General features: G+C 38.3%; 1 protein-coding gene across 2 annotated transcripts; it reads right to left on the reverse strand.

The window, feature by feature from the left end:
* Nucleotides 1-148: 148 nt before the first annotated feature.
* Nucleotides 149-21,917, reverse strand: Lrrc34 (leucine rich repeat containing 34). 2 transcript variants are annotated; one of them, XM_005382958.2, is made up of 11 exons: nucleotides 21,820-21,917; nucleotides 17,637-17,760; nucleotides 16,869-16,990; nucleotides 16,698-16,762; nucleotides 16,187-16,270; nucleotides 15,326-15,454; nucleotides 12,748-12,843; nucleotides 5,761-5,915; nucleotides 5,126-5,281; nucleotides 4,482-4,608; nucleotides 149-3,857 (listed from the first exon to the last, which is right to left on the reverse strand). In XM_005382958.2, exons 1-11 carry the CDS (start codon nucleotides 21,896-21,898, stop codon nucleotides 3,654-3,656), a joined length of 1,341 nt encoding a protein of 446 aa, XP_005383015.1. In that variant the 5' UTR covers nucleotides 21,899-21,917; the 3' UTR covers nucleotides 149-3,653. The 2 variants fall into 2 exon arrangements, with proteins under 2 accessions (XP_005383015.1, XP_005383016.1); XM_005382959.2 differs by lacking the exon at nucleotides 12,748-12,843.
* Between the last annotated feature and the right edge of the window lie 168 nt (nucleotides 21,918-22,085).

Here is a 22,085-nt window from a genome sequence, read left to right on the forward strand (position 1 = left end):
TGCACCACCACATCTGGCACTTTTATTCTCTTTTAAAACTGCCTTAATTCCATTTTTACTTTGCATTTTAGAATTGCCCTTCATTTGTTGAAATACAAACAGTCAGTTTGTGTATCCTTTTTCACCTGTAGTATTTTTTTATTTTCCCCTTTAAATTTAACCATCATCCATGATAGTATCAGCCCAAAGTATTGCTATTTGTAAGCTCGACAGACCAATATACGAAATATGGTGAAAAAATGAAATTTCATATTTCTGCCTATGAAAATTTAGGGATGAATAAGAATTGTGCTATTGCTTTAATATTTTCCTTTTAGAGGTAACTTTTCTAATGAAACCAAAAGCAGTGTTTCTCTTAAAAACTAAAGAACTATATATACATTTTTGTTCATTTAGAACTCAGCATTCTGGAGAAAACAAAGGTTAGTGAAGTCAGTATTTTTGGTTTGAGTTGAGACTGTATTTTCAAAATAAATTTTAAATAGATATTTGATGTTTTTATGTAGTCAAAAAGTTTCAAATTTTGATTCAGTTTATATTTTATTAGGTTTGTAGGTTATTGGAATAGGGAATATATACCAAGTTTTGAAAATTTTTGATAAGCCTCTCATGCCTATTATGCACTTTTAAAAATAAATAATTATAAAAATTTTCTAGACACAAATTCAATACATACTAGAAAGCACTTGGCTTCTAAATTTGATACAGTATGTTAATAGTTAAGAAACTTGCCTAGCATGTTTGAAGCCCTGGGTTTGATCCCCAGCACCATAAGAAAAAAAAAAAAACTCTAACTTCAATTATAAGTGAACATTCTGAGTTCTCAGAAAGCTACTTTATTAAATATTTTATATTTGAGTTTTTTATAAACTTTGGGTTTTTAAATTTTATAAATTAAGCCACAGCTTTTGGTTGTCATAGTTTCACAGTGATCCTTTTCCAAGTAAAGGAAAGTTAGTAGTATTCTGATATTTGCTACCACTCTTCCCCATCCCAGTTTTTCAACATACTAATTTATTTCACTGCCTGATCTTTGGTCTTTAAATTACCAGTTTCACATAATCATTTCCCATAATGCTGATTAAACATTATTGTGACATTTCTTATTTCTGCCATACATTGTTGTGCTTGTTTTTAACTTTTAAACTATACCTATAATAAAGTTAATGTGTTGATTGATATTGATTTCTTTGATCACAATTTTCTCTGTTTGGAGACCAAGTTATAGGAACCATTTAGAAGATATTTCATTCTTATAGGCTGAAGAGATCAATGCCACCACACCTAGGTTTTAGCCCCTCCCCCCACCTTTCTTAAATAGGTTCAAGTCAGTTTTTGTTTGATGCAGTCAGACAGCCCCAAAGTAAACAATTTTTTTTAAGACTGGGTCTCGCTATGTAGTCCAGGCTGGCCTTGAACTCACTATGTACCCCAGGCTGGCCTTGAACTCGCAGTAATCCTCCTGCCTCAGCCTCCCAAGTGGATTGACAGTTTTTGACCCTTGGTGACAGAGAAAATGGTAATGCCATCATCTGTGAAAGGAAGATACTTGCAGTTGTACTGCATTTGACTGGTAGTAAGATACATGTGAAAATGTCTAGCTGTGGTTGGAAATAAGGCCTGAAACCCAGGAGCAGTTAAACCTAGAGATATAGATCTCACAGCTATCCTTGTAAGGGTCCTAACTTAAAAATAATGATGAAGGCAGTCTGGGAGATGGCACAGGACAGTAAGAGATGACAACAAAACCTTAAGGGAAATGCATTTGAAGGATGAACAAAGACAGAAAAAGATAAAAAGTGTTAACAGAAAGATAGGAAGAAAAAAAAAAAAAAAAAGAAAGGAAGAAAGCCAGAGTGAGTAGGTTTTTCAGAGACAAAGGGGGCTTTCTAGGGACCACATGGTACAGAGAAGTAATATGTTACACAAAGACATTAGGCTGCGTAATGAGTATGTTTGTCCTTTGCAGTGTTACAGTGGGAGTAAAGAGCCAGATGGATACGGTTTGAGTAGTAGAAATTACGGAGATAGTGAATGAATAGTTTGAAAATGAGAATGTGTTAAGCAGTGTTTATTTTACCAAATATTTTAAAAGTATATATCACTTTATGTATTGCCTTTGTTCCATTTTGGTGGTACTGGGCTGATCTTTGCTTTCTAATTTGAAAGAAAATGATGAACATAGGATATGTGACAATGTACTGTAATAGGCTTATTTGAGCTGGATCTTAAAGGATGATTGCTAAGAGGGAAAAATGGAAGAATGTTTTGGCTGCAGATTTATTTAGTGTAATTCAGATGTGCAGAGGAAATGGAGTTTTCCTATAGAACTTACATGTTCTTGGGGCTAGGGAATTTAGCTCAGCGGCACAGTGCCTGCCTGGCAAGCGTGAGGTCTTGAGTTCAATCCCCGGTACCGGAAGAAAAACAAAAAACTCACATGTTCTTGAGCCCTTACATAGTGGTAAATCTAGAGAAAATGAAGTTATAGTCTTAGCCATTTGAAAGCCTACTCCAATATAAAGAAGATAAGGTATCTAAGGTAATGCTTAATCTTTTGGGAAAATGTTCCTCCTTTTATCCTGTCTCTCGAATGGTGTCCAGATGTATGGAGAGGGCTCACATGACATCATGGAAGCACCTAGGCAGGGTCTTGAGCTCTTGTATTCTCTGGGCATATAAACTATGCCATCAGGTCTTTCTTGGTCAGAGCCTGTAGTTCTTGGCTGACCCAACCACAATTAGTTCTTGTTGGTATGGAAAGTTCTGTAAGGCTTTAGCACCTGCAGCTCAGTCTCAAGCTGCCCAGTGTAGGTCAGTTTACAGGTTTATCATATGCCCTCCTACTTCAGGTTCCTCTTCAAAAATAGTGGAACTCCCGGGCCCCTTCCATAGCACACAGCAGTAGACAGTAATCTGAGACAAGCTTCATTGGTAAGGTTTACTTTAATGTGATTATGTCTTAGGTTGAAAGGCCATTTCTGTACTACTACCTGCTATATGATGAATACCTCAAAGCAGTGAAAACTGGACCACTGCTACATTAAACAGTAGGAATGAATTACATTAATGTAATGGTGAGCAAAAGAAGTGAGATACAAAACGATTATATACTATGATTCCATATACAGTTCAAAAATAGGCAAAACTAGTATTAGAAGTTGAGATAATACTTGTCCATGAGAGGAGGTGGAGGAGCTGGCTGACTTTTTGGAACAGGGCACATAATGGGTTTGTATCTGTTTGCATGAACTTGTTGAAAGTGTTATTAGCACTTCTCTGTAACACCTTTTTCAACTTTTTCAACTTTGTAATACTTTTTCAACTTCTGAACTTTTGAAACTGCACTGGGAATTTGCTATCTGAAGCCTTTCTACCACTTCATAACAACTTTTAATTAAGATATCTATAGTGACCTTTACTTGTATGTTTTTTCACTAGGTTGTAGTTCCCTGGTTTCTCCAGAGTTAAATTTTTAATCTTTATATTGTAAAATTTCTTTTAAAAATTATGCAGTTTTTCACAATGGTCAGCTACACAAAGTACACATTTGATAAAAATAACTTGTTCTAACTTAAGAAAACAAAAAAGGCTATAAAATATACTAATCTACACTAAAATCTATACTAATCTCAAAATAGTAAGCTTGTTTTTCATAAATTTTGGCATACTGGAACAAGAGCAAAACCTGCATTTGTTGAATGCCCATAAGCATCTCCGTAAGTTGGTGTCCAGTAATAATGTTTTTTAAGGCCATTGGAGACTTCTGCAAGATACACGTGTCCGTCTACCACAAATGGCTCCACATCTGTATTTTCTGGTTTCAAACGACCCTTTCGAATTAAATCTGAATATGCCTAGGATTTTTAAGAAAAACTATCATCATTAAGAACATAATTTATTCAATTTACACTGCTTAAACAGATGCAGATACTCACCTGTGCTACTATGGTATTGAAAACATTTTGAATAACACTGCTGAATTTTAATATTTTCTAGGTATTGTAAGCAGATTGTTAGTATTTGTTTTGTTTTTGAAACAGGGTCTTGCTGTGTGTGTAGGTCAGGCCGGCCTTGAACTGTATAATTGAAGATCCTTTATACTATTATATGGTATTTGATATATTTTGTTATTTCGACCATGAAACTTTATAGTGTAGGACTTATGTTAAAAATTGTTAAAATTAGCCGGCCGTGGTGGCACACGCTTGTAATCCCAGCACTCAGGAGGCTGAGGCAGGAGGATCATTACAAGTTTGAGGCCAGTCTGGGCTACAAAGTGAGCTCAAGGCTAAGGTGAACTACATAGCGAGACCCTGTTTCAAGAAAACAAAACAAAACAAAAAAATTACTAAAACTGTAGTAGTTTATTGTACTTTGTAACTGTTTCCAAGGCACCTGTAAATAATGTCTGATATTACAGAGAAGATCCCAGAAAAGGCCTTCAATGAAATGCAAAACAAACAAAAAACCAAACTTACCACACATGTAGCCTCATCAAATTTGTTTCCCCATATGTAGATATTAGATAGTGCAGGATTTGTTTGCATTGATTGTGAAAGTGCAACAAGTCCTTCTCCTTCTATATTGTTGCTGACTATTGATAGTCTGTAAAAAACCAGAAGGTAATAATGCCGGATACCCGTAGATCCATAAAGGAGGAATGCATAGACAGTCTCTTTTTTTTTCTGAGACAAGGTCTTTATCTGCAGTTCAAGCTGGCCTTACACTCACTGTGTAGCCCAGGTTGGTCTTGAACTCACAGTGATCCTCCTGCCTCAGCCTCCCGAGTGCTGGGATTACAGTCATGTGCCATCATGTCCAGCTTAGACAGACTTTTTATTTTATCTTATTCAGTAAATGGTTAGATTACAAATGTAAGTTTCCATAGTGTTGAATGTTTATGATTTTTCTGTTACAAATCTGGATAATAAGCAGTAAGAATTTTCTTATAAACTTTAACCATTATAACTAGAATTAAAGTCAACATTTTAAAAGACATTTCTTTTTGAAAAATAATTAGATGTTTACTATAAAAATGAAGTTTAGAAACCAAATTTTCACAGTTGATCATAACCTTAAGACTTTTTTCTGTTATCTTGATTAAATATAAAACCATACTAACGCTTTAAGACTCCTGTTATGTGAAGTAAGAGATTCACTGAGGTAGTTTGCGCCTGCATTTTCTATTCTGTTAAAAGAAAGATCTATCACTTCCAGGGTAGCATTGGTTTTCAGTACATCAGCCAAATACAGCATTCCATCACGAGTTATTTTATTGCTGGGAAAGGGAAAATATTTAGTCGTATGTGAAAACACAGAATATTGTTCTTTTATTCATAGTAATAAGATACTTGAAAACATAATAAACAGTACTTTCTATTTTAGTTCACTCAATATCCAAGAAAGTTAATGAAAATTCATCATGAAATACTGCTCTCATTCTGGTTAACATAACTAAATTGTGCATTCAAATTATTATAATACACAACTCGCTGGCCTTGTGCTACTTTGTAGCCCAGGCTGGTCCCCACCTTGCAAAAGTCTTCCTGCCTCAGCCTCCCTGAGTGCCACCACACCCAGCCCACAACCCACTGTAAACTAAATTAATAATTATTAAGGTTTAGGCTAAAAGATTGGCAACAATGGTTGATTTTCTAATAATTGGAAGTAGTGTCCAACAAAGTATCTCATATACTGTGAAGATTTAAACTCAGTCCTCACAATTTTTGAATTATTAATATGTAAACTATCACTCACCAGCTGACATCAAGATATCGTAGGCTGCTGTTAAGATACAGTGCATTACATAACTGATGGAAACCACAGTTTTTTATACCATGCTTACACATGTGTAGTTCAACAAGGTGGTGATTCTCTTTCAACATATGAGCTAGGTGGACTGTAGACTCTTCCTAAAAATAGATAAAATCTTGTTTCTAAAATGTAATGGTGTATATCTATCCCAAATACATGCTGTTATTTGAATTCACTTTTTAGGAAGATATGTTTAGACCTATTAGTCTACTATAATTTGCATTTGGCCTATCTGAAAAAAAAAAAAAAAAAAACTTTGCCCCAACTGGATACCTTCTACCTTCTTAGAAATAGTTAGCAGGCACTTGTAAGATGCAGTGGCTAAATGACAAAGAGGATGGATAATCTGGTTTACAAAGACAATAATCAGGAGTGGTGGTATACACCTGTAATCCCAGCACTTGGGAGGTTGAGGCAGGAGAATCACTGTGAGTTTGTGGCCAGCCTGGGCTGGACTACATTCTGAGTTCCAGGACAGCCTGCATGAAGTACATAGTGAGACCTTATCTCAAATGGTAAAAGAAACAATCAGTCATTTCAAAAGGGAAAAAAAAAAAACAGATGCATCCTGTATTCAGCATGTAAGTGCCCCTCCTGCTGTCCTTTGAAGCGCATCTAGCCCTTCTTGCATCCTCCCTTCATAACTTTGCTCCCTCCCTTCAAAACTTTGCGTCCCTTCATAACTTTACCACACTGGACAGCTGTAAGATAAAATACAGACATTTCCCAGTCTTGATTTTATTTTTAAAATATACTTACTAACTCTGTGATATGTCAGATTTTCTCCCAGATTTACTCAGCCGAAATTCCTGAATATTTTTAAACTTTTTTTGGTCACTGGAAGACTTTTTTTTTAAATTTCACAATCTAGCTGCTTCTAGGCAAAGGTACATAGCCCTAATGATTTGAATACCTAGCATTGTAGGGTTTGAGCAGAACCATCCTTTTTAAGGATCATCAGAGGATAGTAAAGAATTTTAGCCCCATTCTCTGTGCAACTTGTTTAGGGTGGCACCTGTCATTAGTATTTTCCGAAGCTTACCAGATAATTTATTGAGCAATCAAAGATGAGATCCAACAGAGAACATTTTTTTCATCTTACTATCCTCTGATGAGTGCCTTAAACGCAATAGTTTTACAGGCTTAATACTTGGGAACAGCAATGTATAGGGAGGCTCAAAAGGATTCTCTTAAGAGTGGAATAGTACCCCAGGGATGGAGGTGGCAGTGCTTGAAAACCTAAAACAGGCTGGAGTCCTGCTGGCCACCAGAAGCACCAGGCTGAGAGCAAGTGTTGGGCCTGAGACAGGCGCCCTAGGCTTTTAATAACTCTTCTCAGATGGACTAAGCATTAATGACACCACTTAACATACTTAAAAGGGTTGTACTTCTAATGTGGTTTCATACATTTAAACATATTTCCTTAGGAATATAATCTGGAAGTTTGTTATTTAGTCTTCAAATCTGTCATGTCCTCAATCAGAGATGTTTCACTGCTCCCTCCCCTGCTCCTACTTTGATTTCAAAGTCCTTCCTCATGCTCTCAGGCACCCTGACCATATCACCTTGTGGACTGGTTGATCTACCATCTAAACTGAAAAATCCTTGAAGCCTGGGTATGATGGTTAATCTTGATTGTCAATTTGAGTGGATCAAGGAATGCCTAGAGAGCTGATTGGATTTTAAAGGTGCTAGCCCTATCAGTGGATTAACCCATTGATGAGTCATAGCTGACTGGGCTGTTAGGGATTGGAAGAAAGTCACTGGGCATGCCTTTGAAGGTATACCTGCTCTCTGGTTCCTTCTTTCACCCTTGGCTTTCTGGGTACCATGAGGTGAGCAGCCTTCCTCCACTCTACCCTTCTATTATGATGTTTTTGCCTTGGAGTTGACTAACCATGGACTGAAGTTGTGTTTGTCAGGTATTATACTTAAAATGTGGCTAATTCTTAATTCTTATACTAAGGAGGAATAATGAGATCGTTAATTTTAAATTAAAGCACTTTGAGCTTTTTAAAAGTTAACTCAAACTTTAAAAAAAGTTCAAAGGGACAAGGGTGAAGATCTCATCCAATAGGAAAGTGGTCCAAGGGAACAAGGAGAGGGATGAGAAGGAGTTGAAGGGAAATGAGAGGAATAAAGATGCGCCATGTATAGGATTTCTATAACTCCAATTAATGTAAACATTATATCTATAACATGAGCTAAGACAAATAATATCAACAAGTATGAAAAGGGGAGATGAGAGAGGGGAGCCAGAGCAGAAGGTGGAGGGGAAGGAGATTAGGAAAGAACAAGCTGTGTGTGTACAGGTAACCATGCTCCAAAGTGATTGTGAATTGCAAACATGTACTAATAGAAAACCTCAAAAATACAATTTAAAAAGTTCAAAGTTCTTTTAAATATTGAACTTTAATGAACATTTTTGCAGACTGAACTTTAAAGTTCTGAATTTTTACTGTTTTTGTTGTGTTTTGAGACTAAGTTTTGGTTACTAAGCTGGCCTTGAAATTATGATCCTCCTCATTGTGAAATGATAGGAAAATACTCAAGGGTAAAGGGCATCTGGGATGTGGGAAAAGAGAAGGGAAAGAAGGAGAAATTTTGTATGTATGTATATACAGGATAGTTAACATAGTTGATCTACTGCTTCTATTTTTTTGCTGAAAGAAACTGTCAATGAGTCCTAGATTGATCAATATTGCATGTCTCTATCTGTTTTCATGAGAAACCACTTGGAAGATATCAATATGTAATACAACAAGCATTGTTAATTTCCTACCGCTTTGTTTGTAACTCTGTACTGTCTGTACTGTTCTTTTGCTATTTTGTAAAAGGTTGTCTGTCTGTTAATGTTTTCCTCCCTTTATGTTTAAAATAAAGAAAAAAAGAAATTATGATCGTCCTGCCTCAGCCCCGCATATAACTGGGATTCCAGATATGTGCCCTTATGCTCAGTTTAAAGTTCACTTTTTGTTAGTATAAAGTACTTTGGACATTTACTTTTTCTTTTAGTACTTGTGTCTCTTTTTTAAGACCAAGCATGTCCAACACACACCCACAGTCTGCATGCCACCCTGGACAGCCACACTGACTTTTTTAGTGATTTTTTTTCATGATTCAATTGGGTGGTGCTCAAGTGCAGACTGCAGGCCACAGCAGAATGCTGTGGAGGGGAGTGCACAGGGCAGTACTAACTCTACCTCTTGAACTTGCCAGACGCAGTTGAAATGTTGTTGTTTGATTTTTTGAGGTAGGGTTTCACTATGTAGTTCAGGCTGGCCTTGAACTTGCTGTGTAGTCCAGGTTGGCCTTGAACTCATCGCAATCTCTTGCCTCAGACTCCCAAGTGCTGCAATTACAGGCATGAATTGAAACGTGTATCAGATATTGCAAGCACTGTGCAATTTAGGGATGAAAATGCAACAATTACCCATAGTAGATTTCAACCTACTATGTGTGTGTGCCTTTAAAGGCAGGAAATTATTGTTAGTAAGCAAACACGTAAGTTTTCTTATTTAATTTTTAAAACTTGAGCTTGTGTCATATTGTTTTAATATACTTTAAAAATAAAAGGTTTTTATATTAAAGATTAAAGGAAAAACATATTAACAGACACACAGACATTTACAAAATAACACAAAAACAATACAAGCAATACATATTTCAGACAAGGTGATAGAAAATTAACAATGGTGGCTGTATTACAGATTGATATGTTCAAATTAGTTACTCAGATAAATATAGGCATGTAAGATTGATAAAACAAACATTAGCTATCTCTTTCAATAAAGCAATAGAAATCAATAGTACAACTATCTTAGTTATCCTATGTATACCTATACACACATTTTTCCCTTATTTCTTTCTTTTCTCTTTTCCCTCATCCCAGCTGCTCCCCACCTCCAGCAGTTTCCTTCCTTTTTACAGTATCAATTGCACTCCCTCAGACTTAATTCACTCCCTCAGGTTCTAACACTAGTGAGACAATACGGTGTTTACAAATGCAGGTCTGATTTATTTCACTTATGAATATGGTCTCTAGCTGTGACCATTTACCTATAAAAGCCCTGAGTGGATCTTTCTTTATAGCTGAGTAATATTCCATTGTATAAAAATACCACAATTTTTTTATCCATTCCTCAGGTGATGGGCATTTGGATTGCTTCCCTGACTTAGCTATTACAAATTGTGCTGCTATAAACATGGGTGCACATATATTACTGTGATATGATGTTTTCAGTTCTTCTGGAAAAATACCCAGAAGGGAAATAGCTGGGTTGAATGGGACCCCTAATCCTGAGGAATCTCCAGACTGATTTCCACAGTGTTTTCACCAGTCTACACTCCCACCAACAGTGGAGAAGGATTTCTTTTTCCCTGCAGCCCCTCCAGCATTTGTTATTGGTTGATTTCTTGATGATAGCCATTCTTCCTGGGGTGAGATGGAAACACATGATCATCTCAATAGATACAGAAAAAGCTTTTGACAAAGTGCAACACTCATTCGTGATTAAAAAAAAAAAAAAAAACTCACAGAAAGTAGGGATAGATGGTCTTTACCTAAATCTGATCAAAGCCATCTATGACAAACCATTGGCTAACATCATACTAAATGAACAAAAAATGAAAGCTTTCTATTTAAAATCAGGACTAAGACAAGGATTCCTCTGTCACCACTCCTGTTCAATAGTTCTGGAAGCATTAGCCACAGCAATTAGATAAGACAGAGAAATAAAAGGAACAAAGATAGGAAAGAAAGATGTGAAATTATCTTTATTCACAGATGACATGATACTCTACATGGAAGACCCTAAAAACTCCACCAAAAGACTCCTAGAATTAATAAATTCAGTAGTGTAGCTGGATACAAAATCAGCACTCAAAAATCAACAGCATTCCTATACACAAACAACAAACACACTGAGAGAGAAATTAAGGAAAATACATCTTTCACCATAGCATCCAAAAAACTGAAATATTTAGGAATCAATCTAACAAAAGAAGGAAAAGATCTATTCAGTGAAAACTAGAGTACTCTGAAAAAAGAGATCAAAGAGGATTTCAGAAAGTGGAAATGATGCCAACAATGTGAAAATGGCCATACTACCAAAATTGTACAGATTCAATGTAATACCAATTAAAATACCATTAGCATACCTCACAGATCTAGGGAAAATATTCCTAAAATTCATCTGCAACCAGAAGAGACCCAGAATAGCAAAAGCAATCCTGGGCAACAAACACAAGTTGGGTGGCATTACAATCCCTGACTTGAAATTATACTACAAAGCTACTGTGATAAAATCAACATGGTACTGCCTAAAAAATAGACCTGAGGATCAATGGAACAGACTAGAAGAAGGAACCACAACCACAAACATGCTCAGCTACCTGATCTTTGACAAAGGGGTCAAACAAGTTCACTGGAGGAAAGACAGCCTCTTTAATAAATGGTGCAGGAAAAACTGGCTCTCCACATGCCAAAGACTAAAACTAGACCCATGTCTATCACCATGCACCAAACTCAAGTCAAAATGGATCACAGATGTAAATATTAAAACAGAAACACTAAATCTACTGGAAGAGAAAGCAGGTAAAAATCTTGAAGACGGGAAGGTAGAGAGTTCATGAACAAAAACCAAACTGCACGGGAAATACTTCAAAGAATCAACAACTGGGATCTCATCTTATTGAAAAGTTTTGCACATCTAAAGAAATCCCAACAGAGTGAAAAGAAAACCCACAAATTGGGAAAAGATTTTAGCCAAGTGTCCCTCGGACACAGGATTTCGATCTAGAACATATGCAGAATTTAAAAACATCAACCCCTCCAAATTCAAAGACCCAATCCAAAAATGGGCATCTGAGATGAATACATACTTCTTGGATAAAGAAATACAAATGGCAAGTAAATACATGAAGAAATGTTCAACATCATTAGTCAACTGAGAAATGCAAATCAAAAGAGGTTTTGTTACTTAATAAATTAACTACATTTTTAATATGTGATCCCAGATAATTTCTCTTCACTCAGTATGGTCCAGACAAGCCAAAAGTTGGACGTGCATGGTTTAGATGAATAATAAAATGAGTTCTTCTTCCCTAGCCTTTTGTAACCGGTGGAAGAAACCACCCAAAAAGATGTTAAGGAACATGAAACCTCAAAAGATGCAACCATGTTTGTCTTTTTCTACCTCCAGCATTATCTTACATATGGAACAATCGAGTTCAGACTAGTCAAACTGTTATTCACACATATTTTGCTGTTATTACTCTTGCTTCAAAGATAAAATGATTCATGTGGCTCAGTTATATGAATGTGAACAGTAAGACATTTCATACCATGCTCTTATATTCTAGCCTTTAACACTGTAACCATGTATACTTTCATCTGAACTGCTTCAACCCTCGTAGATTTATAGTACTCAGAACTCACGTTTCAAGAGAGGGCTGGGGATATAGCTTGGTGGCACAGTGCCTGCCTTTCAAACACAAGGTCCTGAGTTTGATTCCCAGTACCAAATAAATAAGTAAATAAAGAGAAACAATGACTATTTACTGCTTAAGTAAGCAACATCTAAGAGCATAGTTAGTTTTAAAGGTCTAATTATATATATTCTAAATCTATCTATCTATCTATCCATCTATCCATCTATCTATATTTGGCAGTACTGGGGATTGAACTCATGGTCTTCACACTGAGCTACATTCCCAGCCCTTCTTATTATTTTTGTTTTGAGACAGGGTCCCACCACCATGCCCAGCTTAATTTTTCTTGAAATAAAAGTTTTTTATTCATAAGTAGTGCTTTATAAAATCTAACAGGGTAATACCAAAAATACAGTGTCCTCATGAATCATACACTGGAAGAACTTTAGTTTCATTCGTATATTTTTAACATTAACTTCTGCCATTTTGAATACATACCTGTTCACCATAGAGTATAGGTCGGTTTAAGTTTATTCCCTTAATTGCTTGGTTTTGAGTTAGTACTGTGGCAAATGCTATCACACTCTGCATGCCCTAAAAACAGGCAAATTCATTAAGGAAAGTATCAGACTACATAAATATTTTACGACCTAGTATATGAATTCTGATAAAATTATTATTTTCAAAAAGTGTAAGCATCTCTTGCTTCTTGAATTACATACTGATCAAATTCAGAAATAAATCGATACTGTACTCCTCTCTGCTTGTTCTAAAATGTATTTACAACATGCATGTGACTTTTTTTAATCTTCAGCATCCATTTCCTGGGTATTTCCTCTAGGCTTGCACCTAAGTCCTCAAGGTTCTGTATGATGCAGACCTCAAGATTTAGAGACACACGTAATGCAGCACATACTCTATGCGAGCATTCTCCCGCTGTTCATACTAGCATATTAAGGGTGCTGGGTGGCAAAGGCTTACTTATCACATTTTCCACATCTCCCACTGGGCACCCCCATTTCACTGGCAGGGTCTAATCCTCCCCATCTGGCTGTTACATCAGGAGAAAAGGGCTTCTTCTCTGCTACTCCTTTTAGCCTCCCACCCCGTTGGTCGGTAAGTTTTACACATTCTGCCTCCTCAAGATGTTTCAAATTAGTCTGTTCTTGTCCGCCTCCATGGCCACCACTCCTGCCCAAGCCATCATCTCTCACCTGGACAACTCCAGCAACGATCTCAGTGGTCATCAGCTTTTTGCTGCCTTCCAGTTCCCCATAGAAAAACCAGAGTGATCTTTTAAAAGCACCAATCAGGTCATGCTACCTCTCAGTGTAAAGCCCTTCCCTGATTTGCATTTCACAAGCCTCTCTTCTCGCCCTGACACATGCGCCGTACACCATACAGCTTGGCCTGACTGGCCTCCACGAACCTTTCCTCCTCTACTTCAGGGCGCTCGGTTGTAATTCTCTCTGCTCAAACTCTTGGACTTTCTAGTTTTTTTTGTGTTTTGTTTTCTGTATCGGGAATTGAACTCACAACCTCGCGCTTACCAGGCAGCCATCATGCCGCACTTTCCAGTTTTTGCTATCTGACAGACTTGGTATTTTTCATGTGCCTCCCTCATGACTGTTGCCATATCTAAATATGCAGAATTACTTTACCAAGTAATACTTGTCTGCTTAACACTTTCTAATTAATTATTTTATTTTATTTTTTGTTTTTTGTTTTTTGTTTTTTTCTGAGACAGGGTCTTCACTATGTGGTGCAGGCAAGCCTTGAATTCACTTATGGAGCCCAGGCTGGCCTCAAACTCAACAGCAATCCTCCTGCCTCAGCCTTCCAAGTGCTGGGATTACAGTTGTGTGTCACCACACCCAGCTCTAAATCAATTCATTTATATTTATTTTAAAATAAACTTTGTGTCATTGCCATAAAAGGAAGGACATAATCCCTTAACATAAACAGAAAAACCTGTGAAAAACAAACACATGAATATTAAAATTTCCTCATTCTCTATTACCCAGAGCACCCCTGCAAAGCACTGTCACTGTGTGCTCAATCCACTGCCTGCATTATGCTTCCATGAGCAATGTCCAAGATGATTTTCCTCATCCTTCATGACTCCTAATAGCACCTCCTCACGCCTCAGGCAAGCTTTTTATCAGACAATACCACCTCCCAATTATCAGAGTGCTTGGTCATATTTACAGCACTTTTCTCTATTTCTTCATTGATGTTTTCCCAACTGAAATACCAACTTCATAAGAGCAGAGGCCTTATCTGATTCACTGTTATATCTTTGGCATCTAGGTCAGTGACTGATACATATTAGCAATAAATAATGAATGCTTTCCCAGAATCATACTAGCTGCATCTACTATTTTGAATAACAGTTCATCAGAACCCGTTATCCCAGGGAGCCTCTTGGCCCATCTGAACTATTTTGTGTTCCAGTGACTTGGCATTCATCTGAGGCTATATGACAAGTTCCTAAGGCCTCAAGACTGGAAAACATATTTGAGAAAGCAAAACCTGGACTTCAAAGACATGTAAAAAACACCTTTCTCATTACCAGGCTAGATAAAGGTTCACAGTAGCTATTGGTATAATCAGTTTTAAGTTTTTATGGTACAATATAAATACCTCAGAATATTTCAAAATAAGGAAATTTATATCATACTAATAAAACAATATTTGTTTAAACAAAATGAAATCCCATATAGGTTAAGATAAACTATGGACAAGCCAGGCATGGTGGAGCATGCCTGTAATCCCAGCACTTGGGAGGCTGAGGCAGGAGGATCGCAGTGAATTTGAGACCAGCCTGGGCTAGAAAGTGAGCTCAAGGCCAGCCTGAACTGCATAGCGATACCTTGTCTCAAAAAAAAAAAAAAAAAAAAAAACTACAGACAGAAAGTTAGGAATAGTTTTATTAAACTGGATGTTTTTCTATGGTATTTAATCTGATTTCATTAACAGTCCGTATGCTATGACAGCAGGGGGAAAATGAGCTATTCATAAGGCTCTCTTGACCAAGTTTCTCTATGCTGATATCCTGGGAAACTAGTTTACTTACCAGATCACAGTCACCCAGATCTAATTTCTCTAAGAATGAATTAATTTGCAACATTGCAGCAAAAACCATTCCACCTTTATTTTCAATCTTATTTCCAGTCATTCTTAGATATTTCAGAGTTGTATTCTCCTGAAAAGGAAAAGAATCAAAACTTAATTAAGTTTCAATCCACAGAATTCTCTAATTTCAATAAGTTAGGGGACTATATTACTATTTGTGGAAACATATTTTTCATGCAGATAGATTAGAATACATCCTCTAAAGGTAATGTTCAAGTTCCCATTCTAGATAAAAATCAATGTAAATAGCATAGAGGAAAGAATTATCAGAAAATAGATACCAAAGCAATAGCCAGTAAATAAAGCAGATTTTAATAAATTTTCCTTTCCTGGAAAACCTGTAAATATATTTTTTAAGAAGCCTATACCATTTCATTGATGTGAAATCCACATAAAACTCATCATTTTAAAGTATACAATTCAGAAAGGCGTGATGGCACATGCCTGTAATCCCAGCACTTGGGAGGCTGACGAAGGAGGATTGCTCTGAGTCTGAGGCCAGCCTGGGCTACAAAGTGAGCTCAAAAAAAAAGTGGAAAGAACTAAAAAATACTAAAGCTATAAAACTTAGAAGAAAACATAAATGTAAATCTTTGTGATTTTGAGTTAGGTGAAGCCTTCTTCGATATAACACCAAACTTCTCAAATTGACACAATATATCAACCATTACATCCTACAATATACAAATCCTACAGTATTGAAATAATATAAGTTCACATTAATATTTCATTTTGTTGTTTCCAAGCTATCAGGAGTTAATATTCTCAAATAAAAGGCTACTTTTGGATGTATAATGCTTACATGTAGTGCTTTAGCAAGCAATTCTCCACCTTCAGGCCCAATATCATTAAACATAAGATTCAGGTAAATGAGATACAGTTGTTTCTACAAGGAGATTTAAAAAAGCTGTTATACATTTTATAGAAACTGGTCAATTATTCACATGCTTTATTTTCTACTATTAAAGAAAAAGAAAATCACCTTTCTCATTTAAAAAATATAATTGCAATATAAGGGAGAGAAAAATATTATTTTCAGCTTCACCAATAATTCAAAATATGGACATGCTTTATGTATTTAGCCATAGTGTACAAGTTTATTAAAAAGGACTCAGGAGCTCTAGGTACCAGCTCTACTGGTACCAGTACCAGTACAAGTGGATTCCCATGTATTTCAAGTACTATAAATATATCACAGTCAGGACCCCTGACATTTTGCATGACTACTATTTGTGTGTATGTGCACACCATTAGACTAGCTGGTTTCACTTAGCCAAACATGGAAGAATATTTCTTGTAAAGTAAAGTAATACCTGAAGAAGTTCTGCAGCGTAGTGCGCACCAACATCACCTATGAGGTTATATCTAACATCCAAGCCTGGGTGAATAGAAAAGGACACAGATGACAAGAGAAGGATATTCCTTCTAAAGTATACTTAAAATCTTAAAAATGAAAAGCTGGAGGCATTGATTCTTAAACTTACCATTAATAGATGGATGATTCTTTAGAATTTTAGAAAGAATACAAAAATCTTCACCTGTCACTCTTTGTACTGGGATTAAGCGATTGTTACCAGCAATGTTCAATGTGATTCCTTCTTTGGGTCTGTTAAATTTTACAAAGAAAAGGATCTTGAAATACAAAGAAAGAAACTTAGTTTTTTAAAAAAGTGTTTTTTCACATCTAAACAGTAACATCACAGATAACATTTACTGGAAGCAACTACGCAGTAGATGTACAAGTATGCAGTGCATTTATACCAGGTAACGTAAACTACTGGCCACTCTGCAGGCTTTGCAAGGCGCTTTCATATATTCTGTACAACTTAATTTCTCTCTCACACAAAGTATCCCTGATTTATAGATAAGAACAATGAAAACATCAGTGATTTGCCTGAATTCACCCAAGGCTTTTGGATGTCTTTTTGTTGTTCATTTGTTTTGTTTTGTTTTGTTTTTTTCCAGTACCGGGAATTGAACTCATGACCTTGCGCTTGCCAGGCAGGCGCTGTGCCGCTGAGCTATATCCCCAGCCCCTGGATGTCTTGTCTAGGGCTCTTCCCAGTGTCCAACGCCACCTCTAAGACCTAATGCCACCTAGAAGTCAGTCTCTCACCGAATTACTTCTCTGAGTCAAAAGAGAGATCCACTTCACCAAGCATTTTCAAGCGGCTATAAAATCACTGAGTGATGCAGGATTTTTACACAGATAAGAAACACAGCTAGCATAATAAAATATTTGTCTTCCTTACCCCTTTTGAATTTCTTCATCCACTTTTTGGAGTATGTGCAGTATGAAAGGATTAATTTTCTGGGATTTTTCTGAACATATTTTACAATAACCTTCCTGTAGAGCAGCAATAGACCCTGGAGCTTCTGAAAAATAAATGTTTTCAGCATCACGTGTAAATTATTCCAGAAACTGTCTTTCAACAGCAACTATAAGTCTTTCAAAGATAGGAGGGGAGAACTAAGGCTAGAAGTAGAAATAAAAGGAATGGGAGAGAGAACAAAAACACTATTTGGAGACTGAGGGTCACAGACACACCCATGGGGGCTCACATCGGCACCCTAACTTGGAAATGACATAAAGAGAGCTAAGCTTTATTTTGTGCCAAGCCTGGTACCTGAGGAAAATAATGTCCAGGGAAATGAAATATTTTCTGCAAAATCACACAGTTCATAACAGCAGTGTGTATTCAAATGGACCGGAAGGCTTTCCACTGCATCACAGACACTGGTTACAGCGCCTCAGTGTCATAAATCAGCTGCAAGTAAAAGAATTTTATCCAACAATAGGATCTGAAAAATCCAAAAGGATCTGAAAAATCACCTAGTCCCATAGACTTTCTGGATACACTCTACATCTTCCCAAGTTAGCATCTCTGACTATAATAACCCTGTCAGTTCTTCACTCCAAACTGAAGTCTGTCTCATATAAGTTATTTACCCACCCCAGACTCCTCTCTCTCTGATCCTCCTGCCTCAGCCTCCTGAGTGCTGAGATTACAGGCGTGTGCCACCACGCCGAGCCACTATTTCCTATTTCTAAAGGTAATTTCCCCCTGTACAATTCTTACTAATGATAGATGCAGTAGTTAACTGACTAATGGTCAATTTGAGTGGGGAAAGCCCAGATGAATTGAATCAGCATGGTTTTCCACATGGAAGACCCACTTAAGGAGGCTTGTTGTGGGAAAGGTATAAAAAGGAGAACAGGAGGGAAGGATCTCAGCTGGTTTTCCTCTGCAGAGCTCCAGTCTTCGCCTTGCCTTGTGCGTCATCTCCGGGCTCTCAGTTCACACTTAGTGCAGACTCTTCAACCTTGGAGCAGGCCCCAAGGTCTTCCATGGCAGATCCTTCAGCCTCCTGATGCACACAGAGTGTGCATGGGACATTGCCTTGGGTTCCACGTCCTCAGCTAGATCCTTTGGATCTCTACCTCGGACAGATCTTCTGCATTCTTCTATGTCTGACTCTGTGGGGGGGGCCGATCTTGTCAATTCTGTGTCCTCCATCAAATCTAATTCAGAGCATGTGCAGTCTTTTGAGGAGCCTTGCCCCAGCCCTGCAAGCTCTTGTAAGCACTTATACAACAGACAAAATAGAAGTTCGGGTCTCCCTTCTGTTATACACACAGCTTTCTCTAATGGTCCTACTCATGAGTTCAAAAAGTGTCTGCAAGGGCCAGGTCTTCCTGAGGTGGAAGCTATGCTGTTGTTTCTCTAAGCAGTACCTGTCTCTGTCTCTATCTTTGTCTCTGTCTTTCTCTCTCTCTTTCTCCTTCTACTTTTGTGTATGTCTCCTTACAAATCTGTGCTCAAGATCTGACTGCCAATTAGCCTGGATTTTTAGGAGCTGGCTTCTCTATACCTTAAATTTTTACTGAGTGGATTTCAGCACTACAGGAATTAAATTTGCTAGAAACAGATCTGCAGAACAAGATTTAAAGTGAGGTACATTATATTTAAAATGAGAAGAAATAAATTTAAGTACTTGGAATGGCTTTTAAAAAATAAATTTAAAAGTGGAACCTTTGGGTGTACTTGTATATACTGCTTTTTTCAGTTAACATTATGAGCAGATTTCCCATGCCATTAGATACTTTCAGAAAAAAATTTTTTTTTGGTTTTTGGTTTTTTGAGACAGGGTCTCACTATGTCGCCCAGGCTAGCCTTGAACTCACTACGTAGCCCAAACCAGCCTCGAACTAACTGTGATCCTCCTGCCTCAGCCTTCCAAGTGCTCTGAAAAAAAATTAATGTCAGCACAGTATCTGCCAAGTAGAAGGATGTACAAATTAAATCTTTTACGTATTTTAGGAAATTTTATGCATTTAATATCGTAGTTGTTATGGTTCATACATTGTGTCAACTTGGGGAGTCTAGAGGTTTGGCTAAGTGACTCAGCAGGAAGCCAGGGTGCTTACTTTGTATACATCCTGAGCCTGTGGAAGAGGAGGGCTTGGAGATTATGTGAGAGCTACACGCCCCTTAGGTGGGGGTAGCCTGTTTACAAAGTAAGGCAGAGAAAAAAAAGCTGCTTGCCACAATCCCCCACATTTGCTCTGGCTGTTTGCTGTTCGGCTGCCGTTCCCCCCTTTGCTCTTGTTGCTTTGCTACCTTCTGCCTCGGAGCCAGCCAAGTATGGACTGAAACCTCCACAAACTGTGAGCCAAATAAAACTTTCCTTCCTTCATTTTGGGCGTTGGGTATTTTGTCTCAGCAACGACAGAAAAGTAACCAAGACAGTAGTGTAACTTTTCTCAAACTTCTGTGGGATACTGATGTTCTACACGATGATCAAAGGTGTTCAAACAGAACGGATTTTACTGTCAAGTACGTGTGACAAGTGCTGAATGAGGCAAAGCTAAACAAAGCCCTAGCTGCAACTCTTCTCAGACATTTAAAACAGGTGCACAAGGACTCCTCAACTTATTTTAAGCTAGGAGGTGAGAGAGGAGAGAATGCTGCACTTCCCAGCCCTATGTGATCATGGCTCTCTTGGGATGCAATCTAGAAAATGCTGTGTTAGCATTCCGGCCAGGAAACAAAGCAAAGACAACAGATTCCAAACAAAAGTTGGAACCAGGCTCCCACCAGGTTTCCTGATATTAGAAGAGGAAAGGTTGACCCCAGAATCCCTGAGCTTCTGGCCACACCATGCCCAGGGTGCTTGAAATGTATCAGATTTACAACTAGTTTTTCTGAAGGCAGTAAGGAATCTTAGATTATAAATTAGTATAGCTAAAGAAAGTTACAAGGATATTCTTTCTTTCTGTTTTTGAGACAGGGTCTTGCTACATAGTCCAGGCTAGCCTGAAACTCACTGTAATCCACTGCCTCAGCCTCCAAGTGGTGGAGTTTCCAGGCAGTGTGACACCATACCCAGCCTACAAGGGTATTCTCATTTACTCAGTTACTCACAGATTTAAATATTGAAAAGTTCCTGACAGATTTTCTTGCTACTCTTTTAATTTAAAATTCACCTTTGTATTATAGGTCAGGATATTATGGTGCCGTTGTTTCCTATACTATATATTCAAGCCAGTCTTCAAATTGTAAAGCAAAAACGAGGGTAATAATTTAGCTACACGGGAAAATGTCAAGAATGTAACCAAAATTTCATTTTTCATCCACCTCTGGCACCACATTTAAAATTGTCTGAAGAAAAGACCCACTTATTTTGGGGACGGTTCCCTCCCAAAGATGCTCTTTGATCTGGAACAACCAACTACTGGGAAATTCTAGGGTGAGAGGAGGCCCTTGCAGCCCTACTCAGGAGCCAGTGTGTAACTTCACGTTAAACTCTCAGAGCCTACATTTCCTTTTCTGTAAAGGCGGAGCATAACAATATTGATGACTCGGTCAGTGAGGATTAAGAAAGGCTCCTTCCCGGGACAGTTACAAATCCACACAAACTTAAAAAAGCATCCAAATTGAAGGGGTGAGGGTGGGGTCTGCAAGTTCCCCGCACTACTTGTTAAGAAGTCACGTGGGTGGAAAATTTAAAACGGAGATGGTCCACAGGTACAAAGTCTGAACCGCCTGGCCTGTAATCCCAGCACTCTGGAGGCTGAAGCAGGGGATCGTTGTGAGTTCGAGACCAGCCTGGGCTACAAAGTGAGCTCACGCACAGCAGGCCTGAACTGCCTAACGAGACCCTGCCTCAAAAAGACAAGAAACAAACAAATAAACAAAATCAAAGTCTGAACCATCTCTTGCTCCTTGGAGCTTCCGCTGAAAGCAGGCAGGAAACACCTTCCAGGAGGCCCTAAGGGCAGAGAGGGACGGCCTGAGTGCCGGGGGCTCAGTCCACAGCTGGGGTCCCCAGGGGCCTACAGCTTCAGCAATCGGCGGTGAGATCCCGACCGCCGTCGCGCGTTTGTCCTAGCCAGTGGACACCCGAAGGCATCTTGCTTCTGACCATGCTTACCCGCCGGGGCCGGGGCCGGGGCCGGGGCCGGGGCCGGGGCCGGGGCGGCCTCCAGCTCCCGGAAGCCGCTGCCCTTCATACTGCGCTCCGCTGCGCTCGGCTCTGCACCACGGCGTTGCCACGGCGACCGCGCCTGGCTGCGAGGCTGAGGCGCGGGTCCTGCCTCGGCCCTGGAGGGCGGAGACCGCGGCTTCTATGAGGGTCCTCGGCCACCCCGCCCTGGGCTAAAGGCACACTTGAGGAGTTCTTGAGGTTTGAGCGGCCCC

This window comes from Chinchilla lanigera, unplaced genomic scaffold (assembly GCF_000276665.1).
Source record: "Chinchilla lanigera isolate Chin_1 unplaced genomic scaffold, ChiLan1.0 scaffold00019, whole genome shotgun sequence".
NCBI classification, from domain to species: Eukaryota; Metazoa; Chordata; class Mammalia; order Rodentia; family Chinchillidae; genus Chinchilla; species Chinchilla lanigera.

Bases quoted from the DNA above. Each gene is read 5' to 3' on its own strand.
- Lrrc34 (XM_005382958.2), bottom strand. From the start codon at position 21,898: ATGAAGGGCAGCGGCTTCCGGGAGCTGGAGGCCGCCCCGGCCCCGGCC. The intron at 17,761-21,819 runs GTAAGCATGGTC...TTTATTTTTCAG, and splicing joins CCCGGCCCCGGCCCCGGCGG to AAGCTCCAGGGTCTATTGCT. The intron at 16,991-17,636 runs GTAAGGAAGACA...AAAATTTAACAG, and splicing joins GATGAAGAAATTCAAAAGGG to ACCCAAAGAAGGAATCACAT.